The sequence below is a fragment of the Drosophila persimilis genome, unplaced genomic scaffold, assembly GCF_003286085.1.
Source record: "Drosophila persimilis strain 14011-0111.01,24,50 unplaced genomic scaffold, DperRS2 tig00000572-arrow-pilon, whole genome shotgun sequence".
NCBI classification, from domain to species: Eukaryota; Metazoa; Arthropoda; class Insecta; order Diptera; family Drosophilidae; genus Drosophila; species Drosophila persimilis.
In genome coordinates this window covers 2815600-2836529 of record NW_020825321.1, presented here as the reverse complement: position 1 = coordinate 2836529, position 20930 = coordinate 2815600, and the positions used below count along the sequence as shown (strand labels likewise).

Below are 20930 nucleotides of genomic sequence, written 5' to 3'. Positions count from 1 at the left end.
ACTCGAAGTTTGCCACTCTTGTAGAAGTAAAAAGTCGTGACTGGTTAGAAGCAAAAAGAGCCATCATGAAAGTTTTTAACGAGATGGGCAAACCAATTGAAATCAAAGCCGATAAAGATTCAGCTTTTATGTGCACAGCATTGCAAGCATGGCTGAATGCGGAAAACGTCAAAATAGAGATCACTTCCAGCAAAAATGGAATATCTGACGTAGAAAGATTTCATAAAACAGTAAATGAAAAATTAAGAATAATATCTAGCGAGGATAACACAGAAGATAGATTCACGAAGTTTGAATTAATTATTTATACTTATAATCATAAAACCAAACATAATACCACAAATAGGACACCAGCTGATATATTCATTTATGCAGGCTCACCTGATTATGACACACAACTAAATAAAGTGAATAAAATCACTCAATTAAATAAAAACCGCATAGAGTATGAAGTAGATACCCGCTATAAACTATCACCTCTAGTTAAGTCTAAGGTAACAAATCCTTTCAAAAGGACGGGTGAAATTAGACAGGTAGACGAAAAACATTATGAAGAAAAGAATAGGGGTAGGAAAATAACTCATTATAAATCAAAATTCAAGAAAAAGAAGAAATCTAATAGAAGCAAATATAATAATTCCAGAGAAACCGAGGAAGTTAATGGAATCGGCGAACTTCAACACAATTAAAATCCTCATCTTCCTCATAATTACCATCGTAATGGCACAGGGCCAAAACATAGAAATAAATTCTATAAAATCCCAAAACGGATATATGATATTCAAAACTGGATCGATTAACATACCTATCAATTACGAAATCCATTATCTAACTGTTAATGTAACTAAAACCGAAGAACTATACCAAAATTTGTTAAGGCAAGCCACTAAATTCCAGGACATAATCCAAATAAAATATCTAGTAGACAAATTGCAAAGAGAAATGAACGGGCTAAAAATAACCAAAAGAAATAAAAGAGGCCTAATCAATATAGTAGGAACAGCCTACAAATATCTCTTTGGAACACTAGATCAGGAAGATAAAGTCGATTTGGAACAAAAAATCGAAAATTTAGCTAGCCATAGCATTCAAATGAATGAACTAAATTTGTAAACAAACTAAATGAAGAAAAAGACAGGAATCAACAAATATAAATTTTGATATTCAATCTACAACATTTCACAGAATATATCGAAGATATAGAACTAGGTATGCAATTAACTAGGCTCGGTATATTTAATCCAAAATTATTAAAACAAGACTACCTGGAACAAATAAATTCTGAGAAAATACTAAATATAAAAACCTCCACATGGCTAAAATCCGATACCAACGAAATTCTAATAATTTCCAACATTCCCGAAGACATTACAAAAGTACCAATCTATAAAATCGTTCCGTATCCAGACGAATTAAATAACATGTTAACAGATATGACATACGACAAGTACTACATAAAAAATGAAGAAGTATTTGTTAAAGAAACTAGATTGAAAACCAATGACAATTGTATAAAAGGAATTTTAATGCAAACTCCCACTAAATGTCCATATTCCAAAACTTTTCAAAACTTTCAAATAAACTTTATTGAACCCAATATACTAATCACGTGGAATCTTCCAAAAACAACGCTAAATCAGAATTGTGTAAACCAAGAAATCATAGCGGAAGGAAATACCATTATAAAAATCTACAACTGTTCAATCCAATTAAATGAATTTACAATATCAAACACAATGTTAGATTTTGCCCAGAATGTTTATGTCAACAACAACATAACTAAAATAAAACCACTGTCGTATATCCAAACTAATGAAATAATTATGCAATACACCACATATAGTAACCTATTACAAATAAGTCTACTAATTTCATTTTTCATAATTATATTAGTACTACTAAGTTATGTAGCTGTTAAATTTACGAAAACTTCTAAAAGAGTCACGGTTAAATGTATAAACCCTATAATAGAAGCAGAAGAGGAACCAACCTCAGCCACCGCACTTGACACCCCGTCACTATACCCGAGGGTAATCGCCTAGGGACAGGCTAATAACAAACGTTGGGGGAGTGACATATCCATAATTCCCCACATCCCATACACATTATGTTTATGTACAATTCATCCACCCCATCCACACAAGTAACAGGACCCCACTCAAGAATCAATAACTGTTTCTTCCCATACTCCAAGCTAGGGCCCTCCATAATATAAACAATGGACCACATTGTTTCATCAACATTAGAATCACGCCACTCTCGAGAAATCGATTCTTTAGAATCACGCCACTCATGAGGACCAATCAAAGCTAGACATAAAACCAAGGAGTATCACATTCCTAGCTCCGTCATGTAATGCAACACCGATCGCCAGCAGTGGATGCCTTTCATCAAAGCCGACGCATCCCCAAATATCGATCCAGGCACGTACGCCACCGACACGAAGATGCAGCCGAGGAAAGCAACGCCCGAAGCCAGAGTCGGGAGTTCCAAGAGAAGGGCTCATGGAAACTAGCCAGCAGCAGAGAGATCAGTTCCGTTTGAGACAAGCAGACCGAAAGTCAAGTCGGGGAATTCATTTAAATCTTGTGACATAAAGATATTTAAGTTGTAAAATAAAAGTCTTTGTTAAAAAACTTAAAATCGAGTTGCGGATATTTAACTATATATATATATATGACATATCCATAACTCTCCACTTCACATACACATTATGTTTATGTCCAATTCACCCACCCCATCCACAAAAGTAAGAGGACACCACCGAAGAATCGATAAACGATTCTTCCCACACTCCAGGTAGAGTCCACTAATCTAAACAATGGACCCCATTGATTCATCAACGCCAGAATCACACCACCCTCAAGAAATCGATCCGTTAGAATCATGCCACTCATGAGGACCAATCAGAGCTAGTCATAAAACCAAGGAGTATCACATTCCTAGCTCTCTCATGTAATGCAACACCGATCGCCAGCAACGGATGCCTTTGATCAAAAGCCGACGCATCCCCAAACATCGGTCCAGGCACGTACGCCACCGAAACGAAGCTGCAGCCGAGGAAAGCAGCACCCGAAGCCAGAGTCGAGAGAAGGGCTCATGGAAGCTAGCCAACAATAGAGAAATTAGTTCCGTTTGAGACAAGACGTAAAGTTAAGTCGGGGAATTCATTAAAAATCTTGTGACATAAAGATCTTAAGTTGTGAACTAAAATCTTTTTTAAAAACTTAAAATCGTGTTGCGGATATTTAACTATATATATAACGCCAAGTTTTAGTACGGTATGTAAACATTGAAAAACATAAAAAAATAGACGATTTCCATATGTGTGGTATTTTTATTTGGTTTTGTTCTTTAAAATATATTTAGACTATGTTTTGAATACATTATCAATGAAGTGGCCGCCTCTATTAGAAATTACAAATTGCGCTCTTTTTTCTGCGTTTGCCATTACTTTTTGGAGCATCTGTTATAGCGTTGATTTCGGCACGAATGTTACATCGCGTTCTTTTCGTATAAAGCGATCCATGGCTAAAATTTAAGTTTCGAAAACATCTATGTTGAAATCTATCGATTGGGAAATGACAAAGTTATTCGATGTTTATATACCGTTATAAAATATAGCGCACCCTGTGTATATATATATATATACATAGGGGCAAGCGGATATCCCGAAAAGTACGGGTAGGTCTTGATAAAACTGCAAAGTCAATCTGACCAAAAAAAAATTTTTGGGAGTAAACCATCCCGAGAAGCAGTGTATACACAAACTTTACCCCAAAAAATACTCTGCTAGGGTGCAATGAAGGCAGGTCTATAAGATTTAGCGTAGACCAGTACGGTGGTAAGATTCTACCAGAGTCTCAGTTTAGATTACGAGGGACGAAAATGAAAAATTATTTTTGCACTGATTCGATAACACCCTGCTGCTCTTTATAATGCGGGCTCCACACAGAATAACAATATTCCAATATCGGACGAACTAGTGAGATGCACAGTTGTTTGGTCACATACGGGTCGTCAAGCTCCTTGGACCAACGCTTGATGAACGCTAAAACACCAATTCATTAACAGTTACAGCTATATGGCTGTTAAAGCACAATTTGTGATCATTTTCTGATCGATTCTGGAAAACAATAAAGACTGACCTTGTTGCTTCGAAAACTTACATCGTGATAAAAATGATGATAGAAACTGCGCGAGCTAAGAAGATCCAGACGCTTTGATGCAAACCTTGTGTATTTCACATGTCTAAAAAGCTGTGGCTAACAGCATGTATTTTGAAAATATGGTTGCTAAAGCGCAAATAATAAATTTGTTGCACCTAAATTTTGGATTAACTGTGGCGCGAAACAGTTTTTCTTACCTCGCTGTTCTGTTACGCGCATGTTATTAGCAAAGTCTGCGCTGTTATACGCAAACATTTATTTCTTGCCAACGATCCGATAGCCAAAAAGTTCTGCGTCAGATGTTTGCACTAATCCGAAAAGTGCTGTTGCCCTAACCAATCTTTTCCGACCCAAATTTTGTTGGGGTAAAAAAAATATTTATTAAGAGTGCACAAGCTGAATTGCCCTGGCTGTGGTGTTAACTTTCTGTTAATCCATAAGTAATCTTTTTTTTCCTACTGCAATTAAGACTCGTTTTGTTGCATAAAAAGCCGTTGATTTTCTTTTCGTCGAGGATAATGTATTCGTTTTGAAAAACGAAAATATCTTGTGGAATGTGAAAACGGGAGCACCAGTTTATGAGATTGCAAAAGTAAATCGGAAAATTTTGTGAAAAGGAAAGCCGGAGCCTGGCTGATAATCTTAAGGGAAAGTTCGGTGGGTATGGTAAAGGGAGTAAGAAATATGGCATATATCCATAAAAGGTTCATACTGGGTCTTACGTTCGTACGCTTTGATGTGTCTCAATCATACGAATTTTCCATTCTTTTTTTACTTTATCACCTCACTTCACATTCTCTCATAAATCACTTCATATTTCCTTAACAAGCAACTTAGTTAGCTTTTAAGAGAGACTTTGAAGAAAAACTTTTATCAAGAATCATCTTTCTCATAGGAGAAAATCATAACCGTAAAAGCGAACTTTCGGTTATTTTAATAAGTTTTCAGATCAAAGTTAATAAAATCATATGGCTATATTGGTTAAATTAGCTGAGTTACAATTAATATAGCAAAATATCGGGACAAAAGTATATGGAACGATTCACATCCCCGGAAATGCACATATGTAATAAATTTTATAATATTTCGCTTACCTTTGAGGGACTGACTTCACGCGTTGATATTCCCATCTTCTCATGATGGCGCAACTGAACAGGATATATTATTTGGTAATAATGTCCGCCGATGCGACGAACCAACTCTTGATTTTGTCTGTATTCCTTAAGTAACCGTTCCACTTCACCTAAAATATAATAAATAAGATAAGGTGAAAGTAAATTTTTTGTTAGCTGGTTTAATTTTAATTGTATTGCTGTCACTATTTCAAAAAACAGATCAAACAAAAGTCCACACTAATTTGTTTTTATATCATAGATATTGGTTATGACTTAGTGGACTGTATAATCTTTTGAATATTGAGCTTATTTATTTATATTGGTTATTTAATATTGGTGGTTATATTACAAGGTATTTTACATGTATGTATGTGAATAGCGGGAGGGTCGATGATGCGGCGGTAGAAACTATGCGTGCGGTTGGTTTCATCTAGAAATTTCTACTAACTTCCACTCCACGAAAGAAGTCGAGCCAAAAGGGAATTGAAAGATCAGGCGATGCGACGGTCCATTGCAAAACGGTACACATCGTTGTATGCGTGTGCAGCTGCGGGCTTTAGCCATACGTGTGAGAACATTACAGCTATGTTTTGGATACGAGCAATAACAACACAGCTATGCGCGTAAAACTAGTTACCTAAGCGGTGCAATACACTCATGAGCGTATGAATAGGGCAGATGTAATATACATGAACATTGAACTAAAAAACTACGAGGCTCATTTCTCAACATACCGGCCCCCCTGAACGACTGTTCAGAACAAGGGAAGCACAGCAAGTTTGGTAATAGATCTCTTATAAACTCCGCGGGCTGTTTTTACGGTGACCACTCGAACCCTCTCGTCTTGGCCAGGATGAACTTTGGTGATTCGCTCAAGCAGCCACTTGCTAGGCGGTTGATTCGGCTCCTTCAGTACCTGCTGCCATTTCGTGCGAGGTTGCAAGGAAGCAACCTAACCGGCTCTAACGTTTCCAGAATCCTTGAACCTTGGCTTGCAGGCTGGGCGCGCACAGTGGGCGAAAGTTGAGTAAACCTTCAATCTGGATTAAAATTGTTGAATATTCCTCGAAAGTCAACGCACTGCTACCGGCGAAGGTGGAGTTCGATAGATCGTACGCCTGTCTCCCAAATACCTCCAAAATGCGGGGCAGACGCCGGAATGAAGTGCCAGTTGATTTACTGACTCGTCAGAAAATTAGCAATTTTCTCGTCCTGACTTTGAGATACAGCTATCCGTTGCATCTCCGTTAGTTCCTTTCTGGCTCCATGGAATGTTTGAGTACATATCGGATATAGGGCAACGTCGAGACCAAAACCGTTTGAAAGCAGCGATAAATGCGGGAGTCGTCAAATCACTGACGAGCTCGATATGAGTTGCTTTGGTTGACAGACAAACAAAGATGGCAAACCAAGCTTTGCCAAACTTCGGTGTCCGACCTGCTGATGTCTTGATGGTAACTGGTTCAGCGTAATTCAATCCGAAATGTAGAAAGCAGCGGGCTGAACGCAAAAGGCGGGAAGATCAGCCATGAGTTGTGTGCTCGTACCTTTGCGCTGGAGTACACAAATCTTGCAGTTGAATATAATTTTGCGGACTATGTTACGGGCTCCAAGGATCCAATACTTCTGTCTCAACGTGTGGAACATAAATTCGACTCCAGCGTGTAGCGATGTGACGTGCTGGTGTCAAGCTAATAAAACAGCGACTGGAGATTCCTTTGGAAGAAGAATGGGATGTTTTGCATCATAGGTTGCCATCGAATTGCCAATGCGTCCTTCTACGCGCAGAATTCCGTGGTCGTCAACAAATGGAGTGTAGCGAATCAACTTGGATTTTTGCGAAAGTGCTAGTCCAGTGCTCAGCTGTTTGTACTCCACTTGGAAGAACTCCATCTGGACATGTTTGATTACCCTAGAGCGGGCATATTGAAGCTCCCATGACGATAGGCGAAATTAATCGCAAATTTTCCGCAAGAGATGTGACCAGAAGGAAGCTTTGTTGATCATACAATTAAGATCATTTCCTTCATCGGAAATGTGTAGATTAAATTGGGGCTTGACCTTTACTTCTATCCGCTCAGCGTCCTCAGTCGACAGAGCGAACTTTGTCTTAGCAGGTGGCCAAGTGCGATGTGATTGGGGAAGCCACGGTGGTCCATTCCACCACAGTTGATGTTCTACCAGATCCTTTGGTAGAAGTCCGCGTGATGCACAGTCCGCGGTATTGTTCTCAGTGCGAATGTGCTGCCAGCAGCTACGTGGAAAAGTTTCCAGAATCTGAGCTGTGCGACTAAAAACATAAGTGTTCCAAGTGCGTAGGGGGGAATTTGATGGGTGCAACACGGGTTTTTGCGGCGATTAGTCTTACAACATAGTCATTATTGAGTCTCACGCGACTGTAGATGACAGCGGCGTATGCATGAGACGAAGCATCGGCGAATCCATGCAGCTCCGTTGCTTGAAGTGGCGAGGATAGGTAGCGAGGTATTGTAGTGCTCATGGGTGGCAGAAATATCAGAAACATAAGCTTGTATGTAGTTTTCTTCAAATTAAGATTTTGATTGTCGACTAGGCGGGAAATTCAAACACATTACGTTTTTACGTACAATTCGGAGTTTTGCAGCACTATCAGCTGTTGCGAAAGAAGGTTGACTCGATCGTTCTAAATGGACCGAGAAGGGCTTCTTGGAGGGCTCAGAGATTTTTCTCTGGATTTTACAAGTGAACCTGAACAGACCTTGTCGTCTTAAAACAAAGAATTTGAATCGCAAAGTATTGAAGGAATCCGTGGACAATTTTAAATAAATCCCGGTATTTATTGTGGCAAAAGTTACATAGATTTCGGCCAGGTAAATATAGAGTGGAAAGAATTTTAAAGAAAACATGGATTTTCAAAAATGTATTATCCAATAGTTTCGGATGACCAGGGCGCTTCCAACCAGTGTTTTTGTTCACAACGAGCAACACAAGGAGACGGAAAAACGAGGGGGAACGTTGTGAGTTGCTGCGGACACCGCAACTCTACAGTTATACCCGATACTAAGTCAGTATGGCTCTCCTCCGGCAGATGGCGCTAATATTTAACGACACGACAAAGAGTGCGTGCGAGAGAGACAGAAAATCAGTCTGAGCGTGACGTCGGGCGCTGCGTAGCCACTGCAAATTGATTTGTTCCTTTTGGCTATAAAAATGATCTGATCTGATCCAGATTCAGCAATCTAATAGATATGGTCATTATCTATGATTCTGCGTTTTTAGTTTTCTCAAATCTGCAATATTGTGGATGCAACAGATTTTCGTCCTTTGTGGGGGCGGATGGGGGTGGGGCGAAATTCTGAGAAATACGTTTTATAGTGACATCTTAAAGGAGTGTGTGTACCAAATTTGGTTACTCTAGCCTTAATAGTCTCTGAGATTTGTGGTTGCCTCAGATTTTCGTCCTTTGCGGGGGCGGAAGGGGGTGTGGCGAAATTTTGACACGAAACGGTCAAGGTCCGATATCACAGGAGTGTGGATACCAAATTTGGTTGCTCTGGCTTTTATAGGTTCTGAGATCCTTGAACTCATATTTTGCAATTGGCAAAACCGACCATGAAACCTGTGTGTTAGAGTGAGACAGAGCGAGAAAGAGTGATATTGTTTTCGTGATTCTGGCTGTAATAATTATACGATCTGGTTCAGATTTTGCACTCTAGAAGATATAGTCATCTTCTACGATTGTGCGTTTTTAGTTTTCTCGTATCGTCGAAATTGTGGATGCCACAGGTTTTCGCCCTTTGTGGGGGCGGAAGTGGGCGGGGCAAAGTTTTGAAATATTTTTGGAGCAGTGACATATCACAGAAGTCTGGATCCAAAACATCGTTGCTCTAGCTCTTATAGTCTTTGAGCATTAGGCGCTGAAGGGCACGGACAGACGGACAGACGGACGGACGGACAGACAGACAGGGCTCAATCGACTCGGCTATTGATGCTGATCAAGAATATATATACTTTATAGGGTCGGAAACGATTCCTTCTGGACGTTACACACATCCACTTTTACCACAAATCTAATATACCCCAATACTCATTTTGAGTATCGGGTATAATTACGGTTCTATCGAAAAGATCAGTTTTCGTCAAGGGCAGGAAAACCCTAGAAAAGTGGCTAGGCTCCCCGACGCAACATTCTTTGGCAGACCAAGAATTCAAGATCACAAACACATTCACAACCGGATCAAAAAGGAACAAGTGAAAATGAACTGTAACATGCAAACGGTGTGCAAGAAGATCCGAAATGACTTGTGAAACAATCAAAACAACAATGTAACACGACACAAATACTCTATTAAGCAAAAAACCAAATTTAAACCCAAAAACATCTAACTACAACAGATGTTCGAGAAGGCCTTCGTCGAGTATCTGGGTGAGTCTCAAAAAACAAAACCAAGAAAGAGAAAAAAAAAAAATAAAATGACTATGTAAAATTTGCTGACTTCTTCGTCTCGTTGGCGGTTGAATTAGAAAACATTTGCATTTCATCTTTATATACTATTATTGTTGAGAAATGAGCCGCGTAGTTTTTTAGTTCAATGTTCATGTATATTACAACTGCCCTATTCATACGCTCATGAGTGTATTGTACCGCTTAGGTAACTAGTTTTACGCGCATAGCTGTGTTGTTATTGCTCGTGTCCAAAACATAGCGGTAATGTTCTCACACGTATGGCTAAAGCCCGCAGCTGCACACGCATACAACGATGTGTACCGTTTTGCATTGGACCGTCGCATCGCCTGATCTTTCAATTCCCTTTTGGCTCGACTTCTTTTGTGGAGTGGAAGTTAGTAGAAATTTCTAGATGAAACCAACCGCACGCATAGTTTATACCGCCGCATCATAGACAACCCCCGCTGTTAATATACACGTTGTAACATAACCGCCAGTATATTAAAAGATTATGCAGTCCACTAATTCATAACCATAAAAAATTGTTGGTCCTTCGAGCCGGATCACTGCGTTTGAGTTTATTTTATAGACATATCGAGTGATATCGTTGACCGCTGTTCACATTGAAGACCCTAGTGCATCGTCTAATTCAGCAACGTGGTGCCTGCAAATCCTAAATAACTCGCATGGCTGCGGAGGGTCGTGAGTTTGTACAGTCATGTACTTCTGTGCAAACATTAGAGCGCAAGTTGGTCCGACTAGTTGCAACTTTCATCCGCTTTGTGGAGCTCTCTAAAGAGCTGGTCCAATATAATGATGAAGATGAATACGTGGATCCGGATTTGGACATCCCCGAATATGAGAAAAATTTCTTTAGTGCGCATAGTATTTTCAGTGTAGCCATACGTGACCGGTGCAGTCACGATAATGAGCACGAAAACTCAAATCTACTGCTATCAAACACTGTGGAACGCTTATTTGAGGGACAAACTCAAGTTCTGGAGAAGATTCGGGACTCATCGGGAACCACAGAGCTGCATTTCGAAAAATACGCATTCCGACGTTTTCGGGCAGATACGAGGATTGGTTTCAGTTTAGTGACTTGTTCTGAGGCTCAGTCGACAAGAAGAGTAGTCTTTCCAAGTACCAAAAGTTTCATTATTTGAAATCCTATCTGGATGGTGAAGCGTTGTCTCTGATAAAACATATTCCCGTATCGGATGCCAATTACCAGGACGCATGGCAGAGGCACGAAAATCGCTATAACAAAAGGTCACTGATTGGTCGTTCGTTCATTCAAAACTTTCTTTCGTTGCCAACCGCAAGGGGTTCAAACATCGCCGAGTTGCGTAAAATAGTCGACACCGCCGACGAAAGTATACGTGGTCTACATGCGCTGAGCTGCGACAGCCGCGATGTGTGGCTGATTCAGATCTTGCTCTCAAAGCTAGACCCTGAATGCAAGGAAGCTTGGGCCACCTCCAGTGAATCGTGCAAGGAAAATGTGTGCAATTTGTGCTTCAATTGTCTAAGCTGATATCATCAAGTAAAGCAGTGTAATTTCACAAGCACGTGCCGTCTGTGTAAGTTGAGGCACCACACTCGTGTTCATCGTGACGCTCTATCATGGCTTCCGCTGCTGTCAATACATCCGCTGACTCAACCGTCCGCTCATCAAGTTTTTCTGCTGATGCTGATCCTGCCGTGGTCAGCCATCTTACATTGGAGAGGAAATTCGTGACCAAGAGTCAGGCCATAATGCTAACGATTTTGGCCACTATAGTCGAATTCTGGGGCAACGAGACAACCTGCAGGATACTATTTCAACTATAACGATGGTCGCCGAATCATTTATTCCACGAATCGGATTGCCGCGCACGCATGCTCGTATACCAGTGGTTGGTCTAGGCGCAAATCCTGCTGGGGTTACTAGAGGCCGCGCCACATTCCCGCTGCTCTCCCGCACAGGCTCAGCCTCAGTGGTGGTCACAGGTCTGATTATGAACACTTTAACCTCCTCGATTCCAGCCCAGCGGATCGAACACACCGATGGACCCTACATTTGGTAAACCAGGCGAAATCTACGGGATCTTAGGAACTGATCAGCTTTGGAACATTTACACTGGACAACGCAAAGAGTTGGGTTCTGAATATCCTATTGCACTTCATACTAATTTTGGTTGGGTCATTACAGGCAGCTACCATCTCAGTAGTGATGCTCACAACCACACACTAGCACATCACGAGGATCTTGACACTTTGGTTCGATCGTTCATGGACATGGAACGAGTTCAACCAAGTAACGCTACCATTGATGCTTGTGATCCCACTGAGCAACACTTCGTTCATACGCACACCCGCAGAAACGATGGCCTGTACATCGTCCAATATCCGTTCAAGGACTCTGCGTCTCCGATGGGAGCCACACTGCCACAAGCACTACGCCGCTTTTCTTCTCTCGAGCGGAAATTCCGGAAATTTCCTGCTCTCAAAGTTGATTCCTTCTACTACCGTAGAAAACGATCGCGCCAATCACAATTACTTAGCCCACCACACAGTATTTAAACCAGATAGCACCACCACGCGTTGCCGAGTTGTATTCGATGGCTCTGGGGAGGGCTGCAATGGATCTTCACTTAATTCACGACTACACATCGGACCACCTATTCAAAGGGATTTACTCCATCGCAATGTGTTTTGTACGGACATTGAGAAAATGTTCAGAGGCATCCTGGTTTCAGAAGATCACACGCAGTACCAACGGATTGTCTGGCGAAGGGAGGAAACTCAAGCAGATCGCACAAGATCATGCCGATTTGTATCCGAAGGATGCTGCTGTGCTTATACGAGACGCGTACGTGGATTATATTCCTACTGGTTGTGATAATATCGACGATATCATTGCACTCAAAAATAAATTAAAATTGCTATTGAGCCAAGCTCAATTTAAACTTCGAGAACTTCGCCCCTCCTATGGAACGTGGCAGTGAACACACTGCTGCGGGAGATAGAGGGGGGTGGCTGCCGTGTGGTGGCGTATGCGGACGATGTTGCTATAGCATTCTCCGGAGAATTTCCGCAGACGTTGTGTGAGTGCATGACAAGTTCTCTCACGAAAATTTCGAAATGGGCAGACAAATGCGGGTTAGGCGTCAACCCGTCTAAAACGGAACTGGTGTTTTTCACTAGGAAGTACAAGGTTCCCGCACTGATTCCCCCTAGACTATGTGGGGAAGCGCTAGTTTTCAGCAGCAACGCCAAGTATCTTGGCCTAATCCTCGACAGAAAGCTCGACTGGAAATTGAGCATAGAGGACAGAGTAAAGAAAGTGGCCCTCTATACTTGCAGGAAAGCCATCGGACTAAAATGGGGAATGATCCCCTATATAGTCCGATGGCTCTACACCGCCATCATATGACCGATCATGCTCTATGGAGTGGTGGTATGGTGGCCAGCCTTAGACAGAAGGACATGCCTCAATAAAGTCGGCAGAGTTCAACGCATGGCAGAGCTATGCATCACTGGCGGGCTACGCACTATTCCAGGGGAAGCCCTGGCTACTGTGCTGGACCTCCTCCCTGTAGATCTCATGGGAAGGAAGGTGGCAACACTTTCTGCCCTCAGAATGAGAGAAGCCAGACTGTGGAAGGCGTCCGCGGTTGGGCACTCGGGACTCCTGATGAGACTCCCGCAATTACCAGAGAGGACAGATTACTGTATTCCTAGTGATCACCTCTCGACGCCCTTCCAGGTATCAATCCCACCTAGGGAGGACTGGGAGATGGGCGAACCAGGACCTGCAAATGCGGCTCACTTCTACACTGATGGCACAAAGCTAGACGGCCGCGTGGGAGGCGGAGTCTACTGCAGCGAGCTGAAAATCAGTCATTGCTTCAGGCTCCCGGACCACTGTAGTGTGTTCCAAGCGGAGATTGAAGCCATCAAGGAGGCCATTTCTATCGTCTCCAAACTACGTCTAGACACGCACTTAGTGTGCGTCTTCTCGGACAGCCAAGCGACTGTTAAAGCTCTAGGCTCAATATCGTCGAACTCAGCGACTGTGAATGACTGCCGCAGATCTCTGCACGAGATAGCGGAGCAGTTAGATCTCTCCCTTATATGGGTCCCAGGCCACAGGGACATCGAGGGGAACGTACTGCGATTCCTCTCCTATCGTAGAGGGAGCAGGTAGCGATGCCCTTGGCTACGTGCAGGCTCCTAACGCACGAATTGTTCGAGCAAAATGCCAATAGGAGATGGCAGCAAACCGTCTCCTGTAAAGTCTCAAGATTGATATGGCCATATCGATCGAGGAAGCGCTCAGCAGAGCTGTATAGACTCAGCAGAGCACAGTGCTCTGCAGTTACTCGAGCCATTACGGGACACTGGCAGATCGGCACTCATGCCTCCAGACTGTCAATCCCTCATAACGACTTCTGCAGGAGTTGTCGCGACGAGGAGGAGGAGGAATCGGTCCCCCACTTCTTCTGCCACTGCCCAGCCCTTGGAAATCGTCGTCTTCGTATTCTCGGGGCCGCTTTCCTCACGGACATTTCGGACCTGTCCGAAATCAAACCAGGGACCTTGTCCAAATACATCCAAGCCACCGGATGGGACTGCCCTTAATCCTGCTGTAGTCTGCTCTCACGGTTCAGGCAACGAGAAGGGGCACATGCCCACGCGGCAACACAACGGACCTTCTATAGGTCCAAGTGAGCTCGGCGGGCGGGAGGCTCACATCCCCCCCTCCCGGCTACCGCCTTAACCTAACCTAACCTAAAGGTTCTCTTTAAAGATAGTTGGCTGAGATCGGGTGAATGGAACGAATCGCGCAGCTAGGCGCACGTAGCAGTTTGTAGCTGAAATTCATTTACTGGAAAGCTGTCGCATACTGTAATGTACCAACCGCCTCTGTATAAATGTAAACAACAACAACAGTGCAGACCGTAGCGTAAGGCCGGTCTTAACGTTGGCCTTTCCCTGAGTATCCGGTTGGCAGTGAAGAAGGTCGATGGGACACAGCTAGCAAAAACAGCCTGTGGGGGGTTCTTGACCCATTCCATCTAAAACCTCAGGTCACACACTTAAAAAATGTCCCTTGCCTTAATGTTTGCATCCGTCGAGTCGCGCAATGCAGAGGGCAACGCACTCACCAACGAACGACTTGATAGTTAAATTTGAGCCTGACACTTACTTTCTCTATTTCTCAACCAATACACACATTCTAATATATATATGTATTAGTGAGTCTGCTTGATGTTATGCAGCAACACGTCACAACCCTCTCGACCTTTGAGCTTTTCGGCGCGTAATCAGAATCTGAAAAAACTCCCAAAAACGATATCTATTATCTCTCTTCTTCTTCACATTACTTCCAGGAAATATACTTGTTTATTAATCCATAATATTTACTAATTCTTAAATTCATAACAAGTACTCATAACTGATAAAACTACCCACCACCATTGTTCCAACTGCACACGATTTTGTTGTTTTCTTTTTCTCTTATTTTCCTATTTTTGTATTTATATTTTTGTAATTGGATAAATGTATTTTGTATGTAAATGTATGTTTGCTTTTCTTTAATGTATTTTTTTCATAATTTTTCTTCCCTTTTTTGCCAATCTTCTTCTTTAACGATTCTCTTTCTTCCTAATTTCTTTTACCAATTTTCTCTCTTCATAATTTTCTTGAAAAATGTTCTCTCTTCATAATTTCACTTTAACACAACACAACCGGTTGAAAAGAATTGTTAGTTAATCAATAGCAAAAGCAACATTAATAATTGGTTATGAATTAGTGGACTGTATAATCTTTTAATATATTGAGCTTATTTATTTACATATATTTTTCTTGGACGTTGACATGCAATGACTGCATCTTTCAAGAGGCGATGCAGTTACTGCACCGTCAAGTGGCCCGTGTGACACCAGCAGAAGGCAGTTACGCGCGGATCCCAGGCAAAACGCAGCCCTCCTCCCGCCCAACCGACCGAGGGGCGCTGCCGCATGACGCGCGGTGCCGTAGCCGTAGATATTAGACTAACATTCGAGGAAAATTAGCACTAAACTTACTAAGAAACTAAGCATGCAATCAAAATACAAATACCACTACAGTTACTAATTAATAGAAAGGTGTGTAAGGATTAATAATTTAATAAGAGGAAGAGAATTAGTGTTGGATATAATATGGTAGAGGGAATTATAATCCGAGCATAAGACCCTAAACGGTTCATGTAAGGAATAATTCGATCTACAAAGTGGAAGGAACAATGGTATAAAATTTCTAGTGAGTTTAATAGGAATTGTGGAGTTTATGCGGCCCAACAGATTAGGGCTGTATATGTCACCCCTGATCAAGTTGTGCATAAATATCACACCAAGCATTTTTCTACGGTTAACTAAGGATGGGAGGTTTACTAATAGTAGTCTACTAGAGTAAGATGGGAGTCTTACACCCGCATCCCAGTTAAGGCCCCGCAGAGCAAAGAGTAAAAAGTTGTTCTGTACTGATTCTATACGGTCCTGGTGTACTTTGTACTGAGGGAACCATACACAGGAGCCGTATTCTAAGATCGGACGAACAAGCGAGGTATAGAGAGTCTTTGTTATATAGGGGTCGTCAAATTCCTTTGACCACCTCTTTATAAACCCAAGCACACCCATGGCCTTATTTACCATGGTAGAAATGTGTTCGGAAAACTTTAACTTGGGGTCTAACATAACACCCAGATCATCCACCAGGGTAATTCTCTCAAGAGAACCACCAAATAGGGTGTAGGGAGCCAACAAAGGGCTAGAACGATGAAATGTCATAACTTTGCATTTCGAGGCATTAAGGTGTAACAGGTTTGCACAACACCATGACTGAAAGCTATTGAGATCGGATTGCAAGCGAGAATGAAATGAAATGTCCATGTACTGGACACAGAGTTTAACATCATCCGCATACATAAGTACTCGAGAGTATGTTAATACTGAAGGCAAGTCATTAATAAAGAGTGTGAAGAGTAAGGGGCTGCTAGATGGCTGCCCTGTGGTACTCCCGAAGAAACCTTTACTGGTAAAGAGAGGGAGTTTTTGAAGAGGACTCTTTGAGACCTAGAACAAAGATAGCTAGAAATCCATCTCAGGAGGTTGGGCGGAAATCCTAAAAGGTCAAGTTTACAGGTTTACAGAGTCGAATGCTTTACTGAAGTCGGTGTAAATAACATCCGTCTGTAAGTTACCTTGAAAGCCTTTAATAAAGAAAGAGTTAAACTCTAAAAAGTTCGTGGTGGTTGATTGCCGCCTTATAAATCCATGCTGAGTTGGAGATATAAGTGACTTGCAGAGATGTTGCAAGTGCGGAGTTAAAACCTTCTCAAACAATTTGGGAATAGCGGATAATTTTGCTATACCTCTATAATTTTTTGCATCAGACTTGCTACCTTTTTTATGGAGAGGAGTTATAAACGATTCCTTCCAGATTGGGGGGAAGCAAGAGGAATCAATGGACAGGGTGAATAGTTTAAGCAATGGTCCACACAGAGCCTCGGCGCAGTACCTGAGTACACAACCTGGAACCCCGTCTGGACCCGGTGAAAACACCGGCTTAACTAGTCGAAGATCATGAAGTAGGGAATATTCATTTAACAAGGGACTGAAAATGCCGTTCGACTTCGGTATCCGTATATGAATAGGTTGTTTGGAAAAACTGGGTAAAAAGATCGGCAATTGCCTGATCATTATTTGCCGACGTATTACAAAATGATAGCGAGGATGGGTGTGCGGACGTTCTACGCTTACTGTTTACGAAGCAGTAAAACTGTTTAGGGTCCTGAGAAAAACGTATCCTGCAACGAGATAGGTAGTTCTTATAGCATTGAGCATTAAGAACTGAAAAGTTTGACCGAGCTATTACATAACGAGAGTGAGAAGTAGGAGAGCCCACTTCTTGAAATTTTTTATAAAGTCTTGATTTTAAGTTTCTTAGACTGGATAACTCTTTGGTAAACCAAGGGGGTTTTCCAGATCTAATCGGACAAGAAAGCGGGACACAAGAATCAAAAAATGTGCCAAGAGCATTGTAAAAAATGTTTGTGCCTTTTGTGACATCAGTGCACAAGTACAAAGCGGACCAATCAAAATCCCTAATGAGGTTATTAAGCTTCGCCAACTCGGCTTTACGAAAGCACCGAACACGTTCAGGTAGTCTACTCGACCGATCTAATACAGTTGGTCCTATATCTAGCGACACCTCGAAAGTAGGGTGGTAGGCGTCTTCAGGTCAAGCAAGCCGTCAACAAAGTCATGTCGTGACATGGGCACTAGGTTACTAGACTCGTATGCCGAACTACAAACAGTTCCTGGCAAGTTGAAGTCACCAAGAACTATCATATGATCTTTATCTGATAGCGAGGAAGAAACAGCGGTTTAAGCGGACAAGTGCTGCTCATAAATAGATATATCCGAAGAAGGTGAAATATACGAGCATGTAATGAATATAGCGAAAGCGGGAAGAATCAGTTTTACCCACAGGAATTCCAGTTCCGGTTGAACTTGGACTGTGAAGTGTTCCGACGTGAAGATAGAGTCCACTGCAATCCTGCACGTCGAGACGAACGGTCCTTTCTAAAAGTTGTGTAACGACCTGCCAAAACCTCGGCACTAAGAATGTCCGGATTTAACCAGGTTTCATTAAACACAATAACGTGGGAAGCAAATGCAACACTATCCCGGAGAAGAATGCTGAGCTTACTACGCAAGCCTCTTACATTCTGATAGGTTACTAAAAGAGAAGTTAGTTTTTTGGAAAGGTGGAAGCAAGACGGGAAGTTGAGGAAGAGGAAGTTGAGGTTGAGGGTGGCACACTGGAAAGATTTGGAAGGGATATGGGGGGCCTATTCTTCTTCTTAGCCTTAAACTCCTTCACCACCAAATGCTCCGGCCAAAATTTGGCGGAGCAAATGGTGTCAAATTGAGTTGGGGAGATGCTTATCTTAAACGAGGCTATCTCCCTGGCATAAGAGAAGTTAAATTTCTCCACCTTTAAGCCCACGGCTTTTATTTTGCTTTGAATAAAAGCAATTACGTCATTAGATGTGAGGTCAGGGGCCAGCCGTGAAACAAAAAGTTGTCGTTTTGGTGGGACTCCCACCAGTGGTTTAGTCACCACAGGTCTAGTACCTGTCCGGAACGTCTATTTACTGGTGGGATCGGGATAGACGGGACAACTAGCGAACTTGCGGACACCGCGGACACGGACGCTGCAGACGTACTTGGCTGCACATTCTCCGAGGCGATGAATTCGGCTACCGAATCTGCATCGCCAGCAGCTGTCGTTGCCCTTGGAGTGGCAAACGAGATCAACTGCTGCACACTTGGAGTGGTCGGAGTCAGTTTTTCGGCGGCGCACGGCTGAGTGACGGTTGGCACTTGCAGGTCCCGCGGAGTGACCTTTTTGCGCCTCGGAGACTCATTCAGCAGTTTTAAACCGCTAAACTGAGCCTCCATGGCTAGGAGCCGATCGTATTGGTTTTTGAAACCAACGGTCAGCTCCTTAAAGCCACTCCGCGTCTGCCTCATGAAAGATACCATTTCCTTCTCCACCGCACGGCATGCCTCGCAACTGTAATGCAAGCCATTACGTTTGGCTATAGCATCACTCACGAGGCCAGAAAATCCCGCGCATTTTGCGTGGACTACGCTGTCGCAGAGCCAGCAGGGGACATTCGGCTGATCGTGGGTGATCTGCTTCTTACAGGTTTTTTTTGGCACAGACCACAGCGTATTCCATTTTTATTATTTATTTATTTACTATTATTTGCAAAACAAATTGGTATCAGACCAATGTGCCAGACAACGCTCAAAGCGGAATTGGTAAAAAAAAGAGAGCAGAGTGGAGAGCGGTTATAGCGAGAACTACTAAGCAGAGAGCGCTAATGCTCAGAAAGTTTAAAGAGCGTGAGAGAAAGAACAGTTATTGAAGTTGAGGTGATAGCGAGAGAGTGATAAAACAACAAAAGCTACCAGGCGAGAGCGGACTGCAATGCAATGTAATGCGTACCCACTGACTGCAACAACACAACACACAACACAAGCCGACGCCGAAAAATAAAAAGTTAAATAATGTTTTAACACAAATCAAAAGGCATGCACTCGCGTAATCGAATAGGATTCCAGATTGTTGTCTGGTTAGGAAGTATAATTAGAATTTAGGTAGGAAAACACCGGCTGTTTATTCAAAACAAAAGGAAAAAATGCGGAGAGCAAAACAAAAACACGTCTGATCACTACGAAAGAGAACAAAAGTTTTAATGAGCACGAAAACTCAAATCTACTGCTATCAAACACTGTGGAACGCTTATTTGAGGGACAAACTCAAGTTCTGGAGAAGATTCGGGACTCATCGGGAACCACAGAGCTGCATTTCGAAAAATACGCATTCCGACGTTTTCGGGCAGATACGAGGATTGGTTTCAGTTTAGTGACTTGTTCTGAGGCTCAGTCGACAAGAAGAGTAGTCTTTCCAAGTACCAAAAGTTTCATTATTTGAAATCCTATCTGGATGGTGATGCGTTGTCTCTGATAAAACATATTCCCGTATCGGATGCCAATTACCAGGACGCATGGCAGAGGCACGAAAATCGCTATAACAAAAGGTCACTGATTGGTCGTTCGTTCATTCAAAACTTTCTTTCGTTGCCAACCGCAAGGGGTTCAAACATCGCCGAGTTGCGTAAAATAGTCGACACCGCCGACGAAAGTATACGTGGTCTACATGCGCTGAGCTGCGACAGCCGCGATGTGTGGCTGATTCAGATCTTGCTCTCAAAGCTAGACCCTGAATGCAAGGAAGCTTGGGCCACCTCCAGTGAATCGTGCAAGGAAAATGTGTGCAATTTGTGCTTCAATTGTCTAAGCTGATATCATCAAGTAAAGCAGTGTAATTTCACAAGCACGTGCCGTCTGTGTAAGTTGAGGCACCACACTCGTGTTCATCGTGACGCTCTATCATGGCTTCCGCTGCTGTCAATACATCCGCTGACTCAACCGTCCGCTCATCAAGTTTTTCTGCTGATGCTGATCCTGCCGTGGTCAGCCATCTTACATTGGAGAGGAAATTCGTGACCAAGAGTCAGGCCATAATGCTAACGATTTTGGCCACTATAGTCGAATTCTGGGGCAACGAGACAACCTGCAGGATACTATTTCAACTATAACGATGGTCGCCGAATCA

The 20930-nt window shown here is 42.5% G+C and overlaps 1 protein-coding gene across 9 annotated transcripts in view; it reads right to left on the bottom strand.

The window, feature by feature from the left end:
• The window catches only part of LOC6602744 (zinc metalloproteinase-disintegrin-like batroxstatin-3), a 513201-nt gene that overhangs the window by 384427 nt on the left and 107844 nt on the right, over nt 1–20930 (bottom strand). For all 9 annotated transcript variants that reach the window (XM_026990249.1, XM_026990250.1, XM_026990252.1 and 6 more), the window contains exon 3: nt 5264–5412. In XM_026990249.1, the coding sequence (XP_026846050.1) occupies nt 5264–5412 (149 nt within the window). The remainder of the gene's footprint in view (nt 1–5263; nt 5413–20930) is intronic.